Source organism: Pholis gunnellus, assembly GCF_910591455.1.
Source record: "Pholis gunnellus genome assembly, chromosome: 21".
NCBI classification, from domain to species: domain Eukaryota; kingdom Metazoa; phylum Chordata; class Actinopteri; order Perciformes; family Pholidae; genus Pholis; species Pholis gunnellus.
The window spans coordinates 743,987-760,044 of record NC_136548.1 but is presented as its reverse complement, the minus strand read 5'-3'; the positions used below and the strand labels follow the sequence as shown (position 1 = coordinate 760,044).

At 41.0% G+C, this 16,058-nt stretch overlaps 1 protein-coding gene across 1 annotated transcript; it reads left to right on the top strand.

Moving 5' to 3' along the window:
• Positions 1 to 245: 245 nt before the first annotated feature.
• cyp26a1 (cytochrome P450, family 26, subfamily A, polypeptide 1) lies at positions 246 to 5,395 on the top strand. Its single transcript, XM_079182102.1, has 7 exons — positions 246 to 499; positions 819 to 1,043; positions 1,755 to 2,036; positions 2,194 to 2,343; positions 2,475 to 2,609; positions 4,276 to 4,422; positions 4,527 to 5,395. Exons 1-7 carry the CDS (start codon positions 311 to 313, stop codon positions 4,857 to 4,859), a joined length of 1,461 nt encoding a protein of 486 aa, XP_079038228.1. The 5' UTR covers positions 246 to 310; the 3' UTR covers positions 4,860 to 5,395.
• The last annotated feature ends 10,663 nt before the right edge of the window (positions 5,396 to 16,058 follow it).

Sequence of the window (16,058 nt, the reverse complement as noted above, 5' to 3'; positions counted from 1 at the left end):
TCTCTCTCTCAGTTGAAATCCGCCGCGGATTGTCTGCGTGCAACAGGAGGTAGGGATTAAGGATGCGGCCCCCGTGGAACAAATGGCGAGGGCGAGTCTGCCAGTGCGGGCCGGAGGCGGGGCCGAGCGACAAGCCCACAATTAAAGATGAACTTTGAGTGAACTAATTTATCTGAGGGAGGAGAAGGTAACGGCAGCCTATAAAAGCGTCGGGCGAGCAGCCCGAGAGTCACCGTGACCGACGGACGACTTCACCCGAACCGCACCGCGAACTCTCCAGCAAAAAAGGCGCCGCCGAAGCCGCTGCAACATGGCCCTGAACACGCTGCTGGCCACCTTCCTGTGCACCATCGTGCTGCCCATCCTGCTGTTCCTGGTGGCGATCAAGCTGTGGGAGGTTTACATGATCCGAGGCAGAGATCCGAGCTGCCCGAAGCCGCTGCCCCCCGGATCCATGGGCTTACCTTTCATTGGAGAGACGCTGCAGCTCATCCTCCAGGTAAACGCAAGAACGCCGTTCACTGACTGTTTGTCTCACACGTGGATGAGGATTTGCTCCGGGACACTTTGAGGAAATGTGACCAATTTATGTTTAACTTGTTTTGATGGTGTTATCTTTTTTCAAAAACAAACAGCATGTATGGCACCTACAGCGTTTAAGATTATATTTAAATGGAGAAGTTATGATTTAAAAAATAATATTATCATCGCAGTAGGTCTACTATTGGTTGATTTTAAATAATGTATTTAATTACAATATATAATATCAGTGTTGTGTTTGCTCACCATGTTGCGTTGGTTCGTGTCCACCTTTGCAGAGGAGAAAGTTTCTGCGCATGAAGCGGCAGAAGTACGGTTACATCTACCGCACGCACCTCTTCGGCAACCCCACGGTGCGCGTTACCGGAGCGGATAACGTCCGGCAGATTCTGCTGGGGGAGCACCGGCTCGTGTCCGTGCAGTGGCCCGCGTCCGTGCGCACCATCTTGGGCTCGGACACGCTGTCCAACATGCACGGAGCCCAGCACAAGACCAAGAAAAAGGTGAGTTGTGATTTCATTTGAAACCGTCGTCAGTGGATGTAGAATCAGTACAGCCTGAAACTACCATTCGCTTTTTAAATAACCCATGTTATTGACACGTTGTCCTTTTTAAGCAATTTCATGGCTGCTTTAAGTACATCAGTATAAGGAGGAGCATATATCCTGCATTATTTTCTTCCTCTTGTATAATTTATTAGGGAGCACAGCAACTAACATCTTTTTTATTTTGTTTTATTAATTTAATAATGAATAGGCTAGTCTTATCAATACTGTGTCTGATGATTAATTACTGAACAAATAAGTAGCTATGGTAATTTCTGATCATTGAATCCTAAAAACGTTATTATTTTTGAAATAGTGACAGTCAGTGTGTGCAGTTTCTCAAAGGATTGTCCATAAAGTAATGTCTGTGTCCAAATACAAATCAAACGCAGGTTACTGCACTGGAGTTGATGGAGCTGATTTTTAAAAAAATACTTAAAATGTATAGATTTGCACTTAATATGGTTTGAACTTTTGTTAATGCTCTGGCAGATTGTTTGCCTTTGCTCCAAGAGAAATAAAGTTTAAGGGCTGGATTACAGACAAATGACTTGATAAGGAGTTCTTTGCAGTGCACTGAGGCAACATAATAAGTTCTACTGTCAGTCAAATAATACCATACGCATGGGCTTCTGCTTCCAAAAATCTAACGCCCCTGCCCTTCTCCAGGCCATCATGCGGGCTTTCTCCACTGAGGCTCTGGAGCACTACATCCCCGTCATCCAGGAGGAGGTGCGGGCCGCGGTAAAGGAGTGGGTGGCCAAGGACTCCTGCGTTCTGGTCTACCCGGAGATGAAGCGACTGATGTTCCGCATCGCCATGAGGATCCTGCTGGGCTTCGAGCCGGAGCAGATCAAGACCGACGAGCAGCAGCTGGTGGAGGCTTTTGAGGAAATGATCAAGAATCTGTTCTCTCTGCCCATCGACGTGCCCTTCAGCGGACTGTACAGGGTAAGAGACAAACTCATGATCCACTTACAGCTACGCTACCCTTTTTTTCAGTCCTCTTACATTGTGTTTCTCCTCTGCCCTCCATTCATCCTTCCCTCCCTTATTTCCACCTCTCCTCTGTTCATTCGCTGCCTCCTCCTGCCTTCCTCTCCTCCAGGGTCTGAAGGCGAGGAACTTCATCCACTCCAAGATAGAACAGAACATCAAGAAGAAGGTGCAGGAGTCGGACAAGGAGTCCAAACACAGAGACGCTCTGCAGCAGCTCATTGACAGCAGCAAGAAGAACGGGGAACCGCTCAGCATGCAGGTAGTGACGCGATCACGTCCCGTTGACATTGTCAAACTACACATAAACTAACAAAAGCTTCCTCCACCCTTCTTATAAGCCACTCTTTTAGTTGGGGCCTGAACTAATTGTGTCTAAATTTCTGTTTCCAGGCCATTAAGGAGTCTGCTACAGAGCTGTTGTTTGGAGGCCATGAAACCACAGCCAGCACAGCCACCTCCCTGGTCATGTTCCTGGGCCTGAACCCTGAAGTTGTGGATAGACTGAGGCAGGAACTGATGGACAAGGTAATTACACTGTGCAACTTAAGTTCTATATGTTTTTGTTCTAATGCCTTTTAATAGGGGTTGCTGCGATGAACATTTGACAAAGCAGACAATCTGGTGTAACTTTTCATCTCATTCATTTATAATATCATGAACAAAATGTATTAAAGGTGCTAAACACAAACTTCAGAGCATACCTATTGCTCCGCACGGCTCCCAACATGGTGATGGCTGAGCCGGTGGCTCGCATCCAACAGCGCCAACAAGTTTGCAAATGCTCTGAATATTCAGTAGAGGACCTTTAGGCATGAGCAGCAAACACCATTCCTGACCTTGCAAACAGTAATTGACCAAAAAAAGGTAAAAGTCTACCTACTACCTTATCATAAACGTTCAACCCCATCTCATGGTCTACATCAGGGGTGGCCAACCAGTCAGAGACCAAGAGCCACATTTTTTACTGTGTTACCGCAAAGAGCCACATCATACACATGATACACATGAGCATCACTCTATCCCTTCCTCACACACACACACACCTTTGCTCAGCCAGATTTATTGTAAATGTCACACACCAACATGATAATGACAGAAATTGACTCCTAAGACCACAGGCCAGTCATTTTCAACAATGAACATTGTGTGCACTGTCTCACACAGACAAGCTCTCAGTTCAACCAAGTCCACAAACAAAAATATAATAATTTACAATAGTGTTTTTCTTTTACTATGCATGTTACTTAGTGGGACTTCTGGCATTCCTTGCCTTGAACAATCCTCTTCAAATCTGGCTTGTATTCCGTTGTTGCCACTCGAAGCAATTCTTTCACATGGGTGTCAGTCAGAACAGATCGATGCTTTGATTTCACGTGTTTCACGGTAGAAAACAGACTCGCAGACGTATGTTGACCCAAACATTAACAGTATCTTAAGCGCAGCCCGTTTGACATTGGGGTATTTTTTCATTGGCACACTTTTCCAGAACTCAATGGTCCCGTCCCTTAAAGCAGGTTTGAGTTGGTCCTCCTCACAAAGATCGATCATCTCCAACTCAGCCGCAGCCTCATCTGTGACTAGCGGGGCTTTCAAACAGTCCGTCTCGGCGTTAAATGGGTCGACGAGGAACGTAATCTGTGGCTGCACATGCGCGTTTGACGAAAATACCGTATTTAACTCAAGCGAAGCGAACACGCACATTAAAAAAACACAAATACAAACTTCGATATGAACGTAAGAGCCACATGAAACCGGGCAAAGAGCCGCATGCGGCTCGGGAGCCGCGGGTTGGCCACCCCTGGTGTACATCAACAAATTAAGTTTGCTAAGTTGTCATACTAACTCACGTGATGATATCTGAGCTATCTCCACGACAACGGAACAAACCCTAGCTGCTGGTGAAAACCATGAGATGCTGTGTAAACCTCCGGAGGAGAAAGCTAGTGAGAGGACTATGATTGTGCTTAAGCACAATACAACTCTACTGTAATATAATTCCTTTATAAAAATGAAACGGTAGGGTTAGTATACCCTATGCTTGCCATAGAGATGGTAATCCACAGTGAAGCTTTCTCATTCATTAGTGCAAAGCATGTTAAACCTTGATCAGGAGCCAGGTCTGATGACCATTGTTTTACTGTAGAGCTGGTCCTCGGCTTCTCCTACCATGCAAGTTTGTCTCTGTCTTTAGGAGGAGCAGGGGATGGAACTCCACAGTCTGAACATTGAGGCCTTGGAGCAGTTGAAATACACAGGCTGTGTCATTAAAGAGACTCTGAGGATCAACCCTCCTGTTCCTGGAGGCTTCAGAGTGGCCCTCAAGACCTTTGAACTCAATGTAAGTTAACAAAGATCTCTGTGAAGCGAACGTGTAAATGGCAGATTGAGACACAACTGAAAAGCTGTATCTGCTTACTGATCATTTCCCCGACACCAACTCAGGGTTACCAAATTCCCAAAGGCTGGAACGTCATCTACAGCATCTGTGACACCCATGATGTGGCAGAGATCTTCCCCAACAAGGAAGACTTCCAGCCGGAGCGCTTCATGACCAAACCCTCGGCCGACTCTTCCAGGTTCCAGTACATCCCGTTTGGAGGGGGCTCCAGGATGTGTGTGGGGAAAGAGTTTGCAAAGGTTCTGCTGAAGATCTTCCTGGTGGAGGTGGTCACAAAGTGTCACTGGACTCTTTTAAACGGGCCACCCACCATGAAAACAGGACCTACTGTCTATCCAGTGGACAATCTGCCAACCAAGTTTACCAGCTATGTATAAAAATGAAACAGAGATGACGAGGGGTCGTGTTTCCTAAAAGCAGTGAAGAGTCGAATAGTGAGGTTTCCCAAAGGTCTCATCTGTGTTTTGCCTCCAAATCCACGGGGGAACTACAGTAAAAGGAAGTCAATGGGGAGTTTGGGGAATTTAGAAAGTTCTAAAGCAACCGATCAAAGGCTGCATTTATTCAAGAACAGAAAATACTTTGTAATTCAGATTTTTTGGACTTGGTCAATGTGGGTTTTTCGACATGGCATAAATTGTACATATTGTAGATGACTTAAGAACGTACTTTACAGTTTATATTATGATGTTAATACATTGGATCTGTATAAATTTATATATATATTTGTTTGAACAAACTAAACGAGAGGCACTATACACAGAAATGGAACACTTTAATCAGCTCAGAGGTGTATCTATAGTATTATGTACATATGTAATGTAGAGTCTGTTTATATAACTTTTGTATCTTACCCCAACTTATTTAAGTGACTTATGTTATATTGTAAGGGCTTTTTATTTAATAAAACTGTTATGCAGAGAATCTTGTTTTATTTCATTTCAATTAAATTGCAATGTGAGAGTGAGTGGAAAATATGGAGATTAATCTATTGTCCGTGTATCAAGTACAGAGCTGGAGGAAGGTTAGCATAGCTTAGCATAAAGACTGGAAGCAGTGGGAGAGAGCTAGCCTGACTGTCCACCTCGAAAGCTCACTGATTAACACTTGTGGTGCAGAGTTAGAACATCTCTGTAGCCTGCCCCTCCCCTACGGTTTCATTAACTGCTAATAGCGGTACATGCCGGAATGTGTCCAGACTGGTCTGGTTGCATTGTGGGTGATTTAGGCACCAGGAGTTGACGAGGAAGAATAATGCATAGAATAAAAAAAGGATATCTGGTTTTGCTGCATCATTTTTTTTTAAACTGTCCATTGAGTCAGAACAACATCATGCAGTGCTAAATAAGTGGAGTACTTTAAAAAAAAATGTCAACATGACATGCTGGAACTATTTCTTCTCAAACATGTATCCTCTCACCCAGCACTTCTGTTCCAGCTATAGCGCAGGTAACCAGATATGTTTTGTTTTTTTACCTGTTTGCCAATAATTCCTTTTGAAATGACACATTTTACGTTATTTACATTTCTTCTGTATGATTAAACAAACAAAATGCAACATGCTGATTATTGTGTTTTAAGTGTTTTTAGTATTTTTTCACTTTGGACAGAGTCAGTTTAGCCCTGCTCCCACTTTTTATGCTAAGCTAGGCTAACTATGTCCTGACTCCAGCTCCAAATGTAACACACAGACATGTGATATATCGATCTTCTCATCTAACTCTGACAAATCTGAGTTAAAGTAAAAAGAATAAGTAGCTTTACTGCAGTACTCGTGTTGATCTGCAATTGCAAATGTATTGATGAGGTAAAGGGCAGCTCTCCATGGGTTATTTGAAAAGGTAAAGTTTGCTGATGACAGTTAATGTATTTTACTCTGTAGACAGGGTGGGTGGTCCTGACACACACACGCACATTCCATTATCCTTACAGAATCAATAAGTTGTGCGGAGAAAAGAAAAATAGGAGAGAAATCTGGAATCCATAGAAGGAGGGAAAGCAAAGCAGAGACCTGATGACCCTGGCAGATGAGCAGATAGAGGGTGAAACAGAGTTCATACTGATCAGTTCAGTTTCAGGGCATTGAACCCCTATAGACCTTCGGTGGAACCGTGGAAGTAGGCCAGTAGCATGGGTACATGTTTAGTGCAGGGTCAGAGAATAGATTCCCACATTTAGGACAGCAAACAGTCAATGGATTGCTGTTGAATGCTTATGTTGAAATGTGTCAATGAAAAGCAGTTAACAAGTGTGGATCTAAATAGACCACTATGTTGGAAGACAGGGTGTGTAGCTGGCAGAGAGATTAGCTGAGGATAAAATGATCTGGGTGGTATGGGATTCATTTTGTTAATAAAAATGTAAAGAAACAATAAGTACAGCCCAAAATTGTTATTATTATTCCAAAATATAATATCACAAGTTACTGATCTGCTGCATGTACACACATATTCACAGTAACTGGGCCCAGTTCTTTGTTTGTGTTCATGTTGATGATTTGACATGAATCTGGATTTTTTCATTCTTTGAAGCTGGTTATCTCAGCCAGGTAAACCTGTGAGGAGATCATCTGTCCAGTTGTGTGTGTGTGTGTGTGTGTGTGTGTGTGTGTGTGTGTGTGTGTGTGTGTGTATCTCTGTGTCTGTCTGTGTCACAGCTAGTTTCACATACTGCTGGTTCCATCAGCCTAATATCTTTTGTGCTCATTTATAACGGTATGCTCAAGGACTGCTCGTGGTTGCAGATATTAACAATTAAAAAATAAATAATAAATCCCAATATTAACTTCACCGCCATCTTTGAGTGAGGTGCAAATCCTTCAGCCTAAACCTGTAAAAGTGTAGTTTTGTTGACAGTTAGCTGGACCGTGATCCACACGTTTTACTGTGAACCAAATGCACAAACTCATTTTCAGACACAAATGGCTGACTTTTCCTGAGATTCATAATGGAAGAGCGTTGATATAATTCTGATTTCAAATGAGAACATGCATGTTACAATAACATGTTCAGAGTGAAAACCTACCTATAATTATACATAATGAAGATAAAACAAACCCATAAACTTAATTACAAGACAATGACTGTTAAAAGACCAGAATATTGTCCTGGAATTAAAGCTGTTTTTAAAGAACTTTTAGTACGGTTTCAAATTTCATAACAGGCTCATGATTATCACTTAAAAGTCTCTTGCATGTCATGGGAGAGAACCCCACCTACCATGCACAAACTGGTCTGACCCCATTTACTGGTAATGTTTAACATAATGAAACAGTGGAAACATTGCGGAGCAATGTAACCTGGTTTCTCCATGCAACCAGGTTATCCAGAAGTACATGCAAATGCACGCATCGATAGTGAATGTTCTAAAGTGTAACACTTTTTCACCTAGCAAACGTCTTCACCTAGCTTGGTATATGAGAGTCAGTGTTTCTGCAGGCTAATGGCAGCTTTACTGGCAGATGTGCTTTGGCCTCTTTCACAAGTTGTTTCTCTTTCTGTTGCTCTTCTGATTTACACCCAGCCTCCCTCCACTCCATGGTGACTTCTTTGCATTGTACTGTTGTCCCTGGCCCTTGTTTATTACTGTGCTACTTGTGATTATTGGATCCACAAATGCTGAACTGTTGTACTTATTGTAAGTCACTGTTGATAAGAGTTTCAGCTTAATGGCCAAATTGTAATAGTAAATTGTAGCTGACACCTTTATGTCCAGCCATCCTATCCCCGCTAGTTCAGCCCTAGAGCGATGTGAATGAACTTCTCTGAACTTTGCCTCCTCTTCTCATTCTAAAGAGCGTCTGCTTCCCTCCATTGTTTACCATCACCCAGTGGAGACAAAACTTTGCACAGCCGAGGCCATTTTCGTCTAAATTTGTGACCATTGTAGTGAATTTACAACACAGCGTTGAAAGAGGTTTGAAACTAGCTTGCTTTCAATTAGATCCTCAGGCCTGAACATGGTCCAGAGTAAATCATTGTAATAGCTACAGAAGTAGTGTTATTGAAGGCAACACTTTTATACACCAAACCACTTTGTTGCCATGAACAGCGCATAGGAGAGGTGAGGGGTGGAGGGTGGAGGCTGGAGGAAGCAAGGACAACCACCGTGAAAGGAGAGGGGAAAGGAGAACAAAATCTGGTCTGCCTCGCAAGGTTTGGTTTCAAGATTTTAAAAATCCATGTGCAACCCTGTCTCCTACCAAATTACATTCCCATACAATTAAACTGCATTCTCACAAAGGTTTCGAGGGAAACTTATTTCTGCCGGTCATGTGGTTGACGTTGTAAATTGAAACAAAACAAAAACACAACAAAACTACTTGGTAATGTTTTTAATACATCATGTTTGTTTTTTTACGTTAAACACAGAATCCCATCCTACTCTCAGACTATCGGGCTTGTCTGACGACACTTATTTAATCTCTCTGCATTCCCTACAGCAGATGATCTTTTAAATAATTTACACAGAAGAAAAAGCTTTCCCTGACACCTTTTCCTTCATATGTCAAATTTACAGGGGGCTGTTTGCACTCTGATAAGGACCTTAAAATCCAACAAATGGTCAGCAGAAGAAGGAAATAATCTTATCAAATGAAAGTCACTTGTCTTAATGCTATCACGTGTGCTTAACCAGGTACCGTGAGGGTGCACTTTAACTTCAATGGGCAGTTATTTGGCCTGATGACCAAGGTCGTTTAGAATCAATCGGCTTATAGAGTCTGTGCTGGAGAAGTCATTGTAAGTCAATGGGAGTGTTAAATCCTCAAACTGCATTTGCACAGTGTCTCTGGCCCCTCGGCCCCTGCTGTGGAGTCAGATGAGTGCCCAATAAGAGATGCTAACGGCGTCGTTAGCATGGCTGTTGGTGGCTCACTGTGATTATTCATAATTTGAGTGACTGTTGACGTTGAAGTTCAGTAGGTTAGAAAGAGTTCAGCACCCTGGGAGAGAGGTGCTTATTACATCAACACTACTCTGATCAAGGTTTACCTACTGCTGTTAGTGGTAAAATGCCTGAAATGTAAGAGGATCATTTACAATTGACTGTAGCTTATCATGTAACCGGCATTGTCAGGATGTATCCATCCAGTTCTTCCTGTGTCCAAAGGAATCACAGTCACACTAATTCAAGATTTGTTACAATTCATAGAGTTCGGGAAAAATAGTTGGTCACACCATTTGGGGTCTTAGTCTTAGTCTCCCTCTTTGTCTCTCAAAAGCTTCCTCTTTCTCCCATACGTGTAGGGAACAGATTCAAGAGGAGACCCATTAAAATAGATGAGATGAACATCGGCCACTTTGACTAAAAGTCTCACATTAGCATTACATTGCTGTGGTTTGAAACCAACAGTATGGCATTTCAACAACACAGCACCTCGTTAAGGGCACAGCATGGTCTCTGTGCTGGCTTGGTAAATAGGGCTGTACCGAATATTAAATACATTTTTACATTCACGGTTTCAATCAAGGTTTTCCAATGAAGTTTTGAATGTCTGCCGTCATCACCCTAAAAACATGCAAACAAAATCCTTTCAAAAATATATAGTATGTAAAAAAAAAGTCATAGTATAGCATGACATAAAACGTCATAGCATTGTATGCCATAATAAATATCCAAGTATAGCTGGCTATAAAAAATGTCATAGTATGTTGTAAAACATTATATAAATGGTAAATGGACTTGCATTTGTAAAGCGTCTTTCTATTCTTAGAACGTCATAGAATAGCATACCATAAAAAAGATTATGATTACTTTTCCTTTTTCTGCACTATGAGTTTTTTTTAACAGTAACTATACTATGCAACATAGAAAAAAACTTTACCATGTCTTAAAAAGTCAAAGTAATGTATGCCATAAAAAAGTCAGTATGATATGCCATCAAAGGTGATAAAAAATGCCATTGTATAAATGACCAGTATTCTATGTCATATAAGTGTAAAAAAGTGTAAAACAACATAGTATATAGTCACAGCATATGCTGTTCAACATGAAATAGATCTTATTGAAGAGTAGTGGCTATAACTTTGTTCTGATAGTCTTTGTTGTTGTTTTTTGTCTTCAGACCCGTCCAATGCACACAATTTGCGCACAACTGGCACAGCAGCTGTACCTTCACTTATTATTTATGTTTACCAACATGGCATGTTCTCCTTTAATATGGTGCAAAGTTGTTCCAGTAATCACAATGCTATAAGGAAATGAGTTACAGACTAAACTTGGGTTGATTTGATCTGTGTTGGCTACAATGTTAGTTCTACTAGTGTATGCTGATCACCAGGACATGGAGGAAGTCCTCTTCACTATTGTTATGTGTGATTTTGATCCATATCTGAGATTCATTTGTATTCACGGTGATATCATTATTTATACATTCTTGTGTAATCAGTGTAGCGTACATATACTGATAGCCCAGCTTGTCCTTAAAAAAGAGATGTATACAACATGATTGTGCAGTACAGTGTTGAGGATATACATGTATTACAAAAGGAGACCAGACGGATCAAAAAACCTTCAGAGGGTTTTAAAACCAACATGACGTTTCTTAGTATGGAGTCAGTCTGAGATGTAAAGACATGGATCCTGCAAAGTCTGCTGCTTCACAGAACAATCAACTACATGCGTTTATGTTTTGTGTTAAATATTGGGCAGTTTGTTATTAGTAACTCAGCTGTTTTGACAGTGTCCGCTTCGGTAACTTTGCACTAAATTTTGAGGAAAAGTTTCTCAACATGAAAAAACTATTTGTCATGATCAGGGTTTTAGTAATTTCTTTATGAATCTGCATCTCATTACTCTCACAACCTAGAGTGCTTTAAGAAACATCAGACTTAGCTCTCAACATTCATTGTTTTATGACATTAATTGTACCATGTAAACAGACATTACAGGCATCTGTATATGTGTTGAATCAGCGTATCTTCCTCTGCACACACCACTGCTGCACAAACCACTGCATCCCTATAATGAGTAGCTGCCAGTAGTAGGCTACACACACTGCTGCTTTAACTCCAGTTAGCCATTTGCATTAAAGTCAAGATGTATCATATCATAACAAGGTCAGATTGAGGTTCTCTGTTGAGTCGAACTCGAAGACAACCCCATCTAGAGGTAGGCCAAGGGATGGAGCGTCAGTGTGGATGACAAACGCACAAGGAAAGAAGCAAACCCTGCAAGTACTCCCACTGGCATCTGTGTCCATTTCAATCTGCAGAAGAGCTTTGGTCCCTTGTTTAACTCACTATTTATTCTATTTAATGTTTATATGTTCTATTTAAAAGTGATGCTGTTGATGTTCATTACAACCAAAAAGTCCTGCACATTGTTGTAGATCTGAGCGTGGTGGAGCATCATGGTGGCCTGAACGATTCTGTATCGATTCAGTGACAGAACATAGTCAAGTTTGGTTTCCTTTCAGCTCAGTGTGAGTCTTTACTGCGTTTTGTTTAGTAACTGTGGCGCTAGTTTCTCCTCTCTCTCCTCTCCCCTGATCTCTGTGTTTCTGAGCTTTGCACTTACATACACACAGAGCTAAAATATGGCATTCAAACACTCATCAGTCTGCTAGATTGTAGCTCTCGCTACCAATATTATCTGCTCTGTTTCAACAACGTTGGGCTGAAAAAACATGCAGGCTGAAATTCAACTGTGCTGTTCAGATGTAGGGACAAAGAAAGAGTAGAAGAACTGTTCTGCCCTGAATAAGTTAACTGTTAAATCTGTTTTGATTGTTTCATGCATAAATATGTGGCGCTTTTATTTTGACACCTGTAATGAAGCAGGAAGTGAGAAACAGGAAGTAGGAAGTTGAGAGCTGTAAACTGCAGAGAACATGGTCGCAGCTGTGTGGTATCCCATGTTTAATCCACAGTAATCCTTCACCTGAATTCCTCAGAAAGCAATGTCTGTAAGTGTTTTATGTTCTTAGTGTGTTGAATAAGTAAGAATGGTGACCTTTGTTAGGTAAATGTGAACATAAGGCTGTTTATATTTATCTGTTATTCATATTGCAGTCAACTAAGATGTTTTGTATTTTCTTTTCTAGTTTCACTCTGATTCAACGTTGTCAACCTGATTAATATGTACGGAATCAATAAAGGAGCAGGCACGCTCGCATTCCTGGCTCTTGAAAAGGAGTTTGGCTGGCTGTTTATCTATGTTAACACTTAGGAAGTAAAACACATAGAGAGAACAGTACAAGAACAATGAGTAAGGAAAACGAACTCACTAACGTGCGCTAGGCTAATTCATGCTGTCTAAAATGATAAAGGCTTATCTTAGAGCTGAACCTTATTTTCCAGTTAGATATTACAGTGACACCTGTATCACACAGATAGTAGTGGGCAGCAGTGGGACCACTAGTGACCCCTCGTATGGGATCCCCGTGGTGCAGAAACAGGAACGAAGACCTTGTAGATCTTTGAGGACTGACAGATCCAAAGACTCTCCACTGATGCCCTTGGATGTGCTCCAGTGCTTGAAGTGTATCCAAAAATAAGGGCCAGTACTCCTCTTATTCACATGTTGGCGTGTGTGTCAGCCGCTATCAGCAATCTCATGCTACTTATTCTTACTTATAATTGCTTTAAGCATATTATACTGTGTCCGTGATTTGAATGTTATATTATTTCACTTTTGGCTCATCAGTATAACCACAGCTAACCAGGCCTCCATAGTTAGCTGCTATAGCTGACCTCACTGTTCACAGATGAACGTAAAACATCTGACAGCTACAGAACAAACTCTATCATCCTCCTGTATTAAATATGCCAACAACACAAATAGAAATGGAGGAAAAAAGGTAAGGAGACAGAAAGAGATCAGGGAAATTAAAATGTGTCAAAAAGTGTAATCTCATATGAACGCACTTCTCTTAATAGTCCCAGCCAAAATAGGAAACTGAAGAAACTAGGCAACTAGGTAAAGGACAAACCGATCCACATGTTCTTGTGTAAGCGCTTGTGTGTTATTGATTTCATTTTGTTCAATGGATCAATCTTTAAAAACACTGGATACTATATTTCCCATAATGCAACCAATAGCATCTTTCCATTACTCTCCCGGCCTGATAAACGCCCACGTGTTCCAAACTCCACACCTCCGGTTTGTAATTCAGACTTTCTGTTAAACATTTATCGTTTCCAATGTTAAGTGACTCAATCTGATGACATCATCATTTTTCAGATGACGAAGTGTCTCATGAACCACAGAGGACATTTTACAGCTACTTAAATGGGATGTGTTGTACTCCCCATAATGAGCAAACCGATGGTGGAGTGGCCCTTTAAATGCAATGCTTTTTAAGCCAGCCCTTGTATTTTGTAAATCTTTGTATGCCACATTTGCAATGAATGCACCACCAAGGAAACGTTTTCAAGCAGTGTTTGTTTGCAACAATTACCACAGTTGTTAAGAGATTATGAGACAACACAAAAGGCCCCACCACCTCTACGAGCAAGACATACAGACTTTATAATAGTTTGGCCTCTTCTGGGTGTTGTGTTGTGTCTTTTAGTCGTCAGTACACATCTCTGTGTGGTTGTGTGTCTCTTTGTGGTCAATTTGTGTCTCTTTATAGTTGTTTTGGTCTATTTGTAGTCTTTTTGTCTCTCTTTGAGTTGGTTTATGTTTCTTTGTGGTCATTTTGAGTCTTTTCCTGGTGGGTATGTGTCTCTTTGAGTGACAATTTGTAGGTGAACGCCAGGGGGGCCCCTGACACTTCTAGCCACTTGGCTTGTTGTTCTGTAATCCATCCATGATCACATAATGGAATGGTAAATTAGACGAATATAATATAAAATGTAACTTGAATTAATTAACTAAAATCTTGGTCTGGTCCTTTAAACCATGGCAGACTATAACAGCTGCTGCTGAGAGATCACAACTACCCGCTGCTGTCATTCAAAAACATGTTCTCATTTATCCTCTTATCGCAGAAATACAGTGCAACAATCACTAGCTCTGATGTCATGAGTTGGTATTCGGCCAGCCAACAGCCAGCAATAAAAGTTAGTACACTCTCTAAAAAGACCCATAAGTCTGGTGTCACTACAGGTATGTGAACTGTGAACACAGATAACAAGGGCTTGTTTTCTTGGTACTGTTAAATGAGCAGCAGTACACTGCTTCCTTGAACTGAATCTTTGTAGAAGTGCCTTTATCTATATCGCCTTGAGAAATGACATATTTCACAGGATGGAAAGGACATGCACTAGATTCAATGACCCTACCCTACCATAACATAAGTGGCACTTGAATTAAACAGTTATTGTAGAAATTACATAAATAAGCATCTGATAAAAACAAGCATCCAACAAAGAGGCTGATGAAGGCTGTGTGATACAGACAAAAGCTCCAATGCAAGTGGTCATCTGCATTTCAGCCCTCACTATTTCATCACTTGGCCCCTCCTTACTCTTTAAATTGGTGTTTGACTTTTTCCCCCTTAGTACGATCAGAATCAGAATGTGGTTTATTGCCAAGTAGGTTTTCACGTACAAGGAATTTGCTTTGGTGTATTGGTACATAACATAAACATAATAAGAGAAAGTTAAATTCCAAATAAAAGTAAGTGCAAACATCAAAATTACAATAAAATACTATAAAGGATGTACAATATACCTGAATTAAAATGAAAGCTGTATAGAAGAAAATAATTTTGAAAATAGGAAAAGAAATACTTTCATCTACTCAGTATGTACAGTATCTGTATTTAAAAGAAAGAGCTGTGCAGTTTTTATAAGTGACAGTTTAGTGTAGAAATTGTCCAAGGAATGTGCAAATTCTCAAAGTGTGAAAAGGAATACAATGATATAAATGATGAATGGTAAATGGACTAGTACTTGTATAGCGCCTTTCTAGTCCTACGACTACTCAAAGCGCTTTAACACTACATGTCAAAATTCACTCATTCACATCCATTCATACACTGATGACAGGGACTACCATGTAAGGTGCCACCTGCCCATCAGGAATATCTAACATTCATACTCATTCACACACCGTAGGCACAGCCCTCAGGACATGAACTAGTCAGAGATCAAACCATCGATCTTCTGATTGAAGGACGACCCGCTCTATCCGCTCTACCACTTAGCCACAGTCAGTCCCAAAGATGTGTGTTCATGTGATGCATATAAACAGATGGGAAGACGTTAATGTAATGTGTAGTGTCAATAGGACGGGAAAGGAGTCCAGTGCGGGTCCCAGGACTTGTTGATAATGACAGACCCTGGAGAGGAGACAAAACACACCATACTTGCTAACACACATCAAAATCGTGAATCTATATAAAATGCATTTTGTGCAATAGAGTTATGCAAATACATGTATCTCATCACAGAGAAAGTGCATGTAAATCTATGTGATATGCCAAAACAAGTTCTAATAATTAGGATGTGAACATTGTAATGGACAGTATATCTTTTTCCATTGTGGTATATTGTCATGGTACATGCTAAGGAAAAGCTAAGGAAAACCCTTGCATGAGATTATTCTGTTTATTTTGATGGCACTGTCATGATTTGTACAGAGTAGGCTGACACATTTAAGCCACATTGTCCTGAGAGCTCAGTAGA

What these genes read in the sequence shown, in the direction of transcription:
- cyp26a1 (XM_079182102.1), top strand. Translation starts at nt 311, where the DNA reads ATGGCCCTGAACACGCTGCTGGCCACCTTCCTGTGCACCATCGTGCTG. An exon ending in AGCACAAGACCAAGAAAAAG is followed by an intron (nt 1,044 to 1,754) that starts GTGAGTTGTGAT and finishes GCCCTTCTCCAG; the next exon opens with GCCATCATGCGGGCTTTCTC. An exon ending in CCTTCAGCGGACTGTACAGG is followed by an intron (nt 2,037 to 2,193) that starts GTAAGAGACAAA and finishes CCTCTCCTCCAG; the next exon opens with GGTCTGAAGGCGAGGAACTT.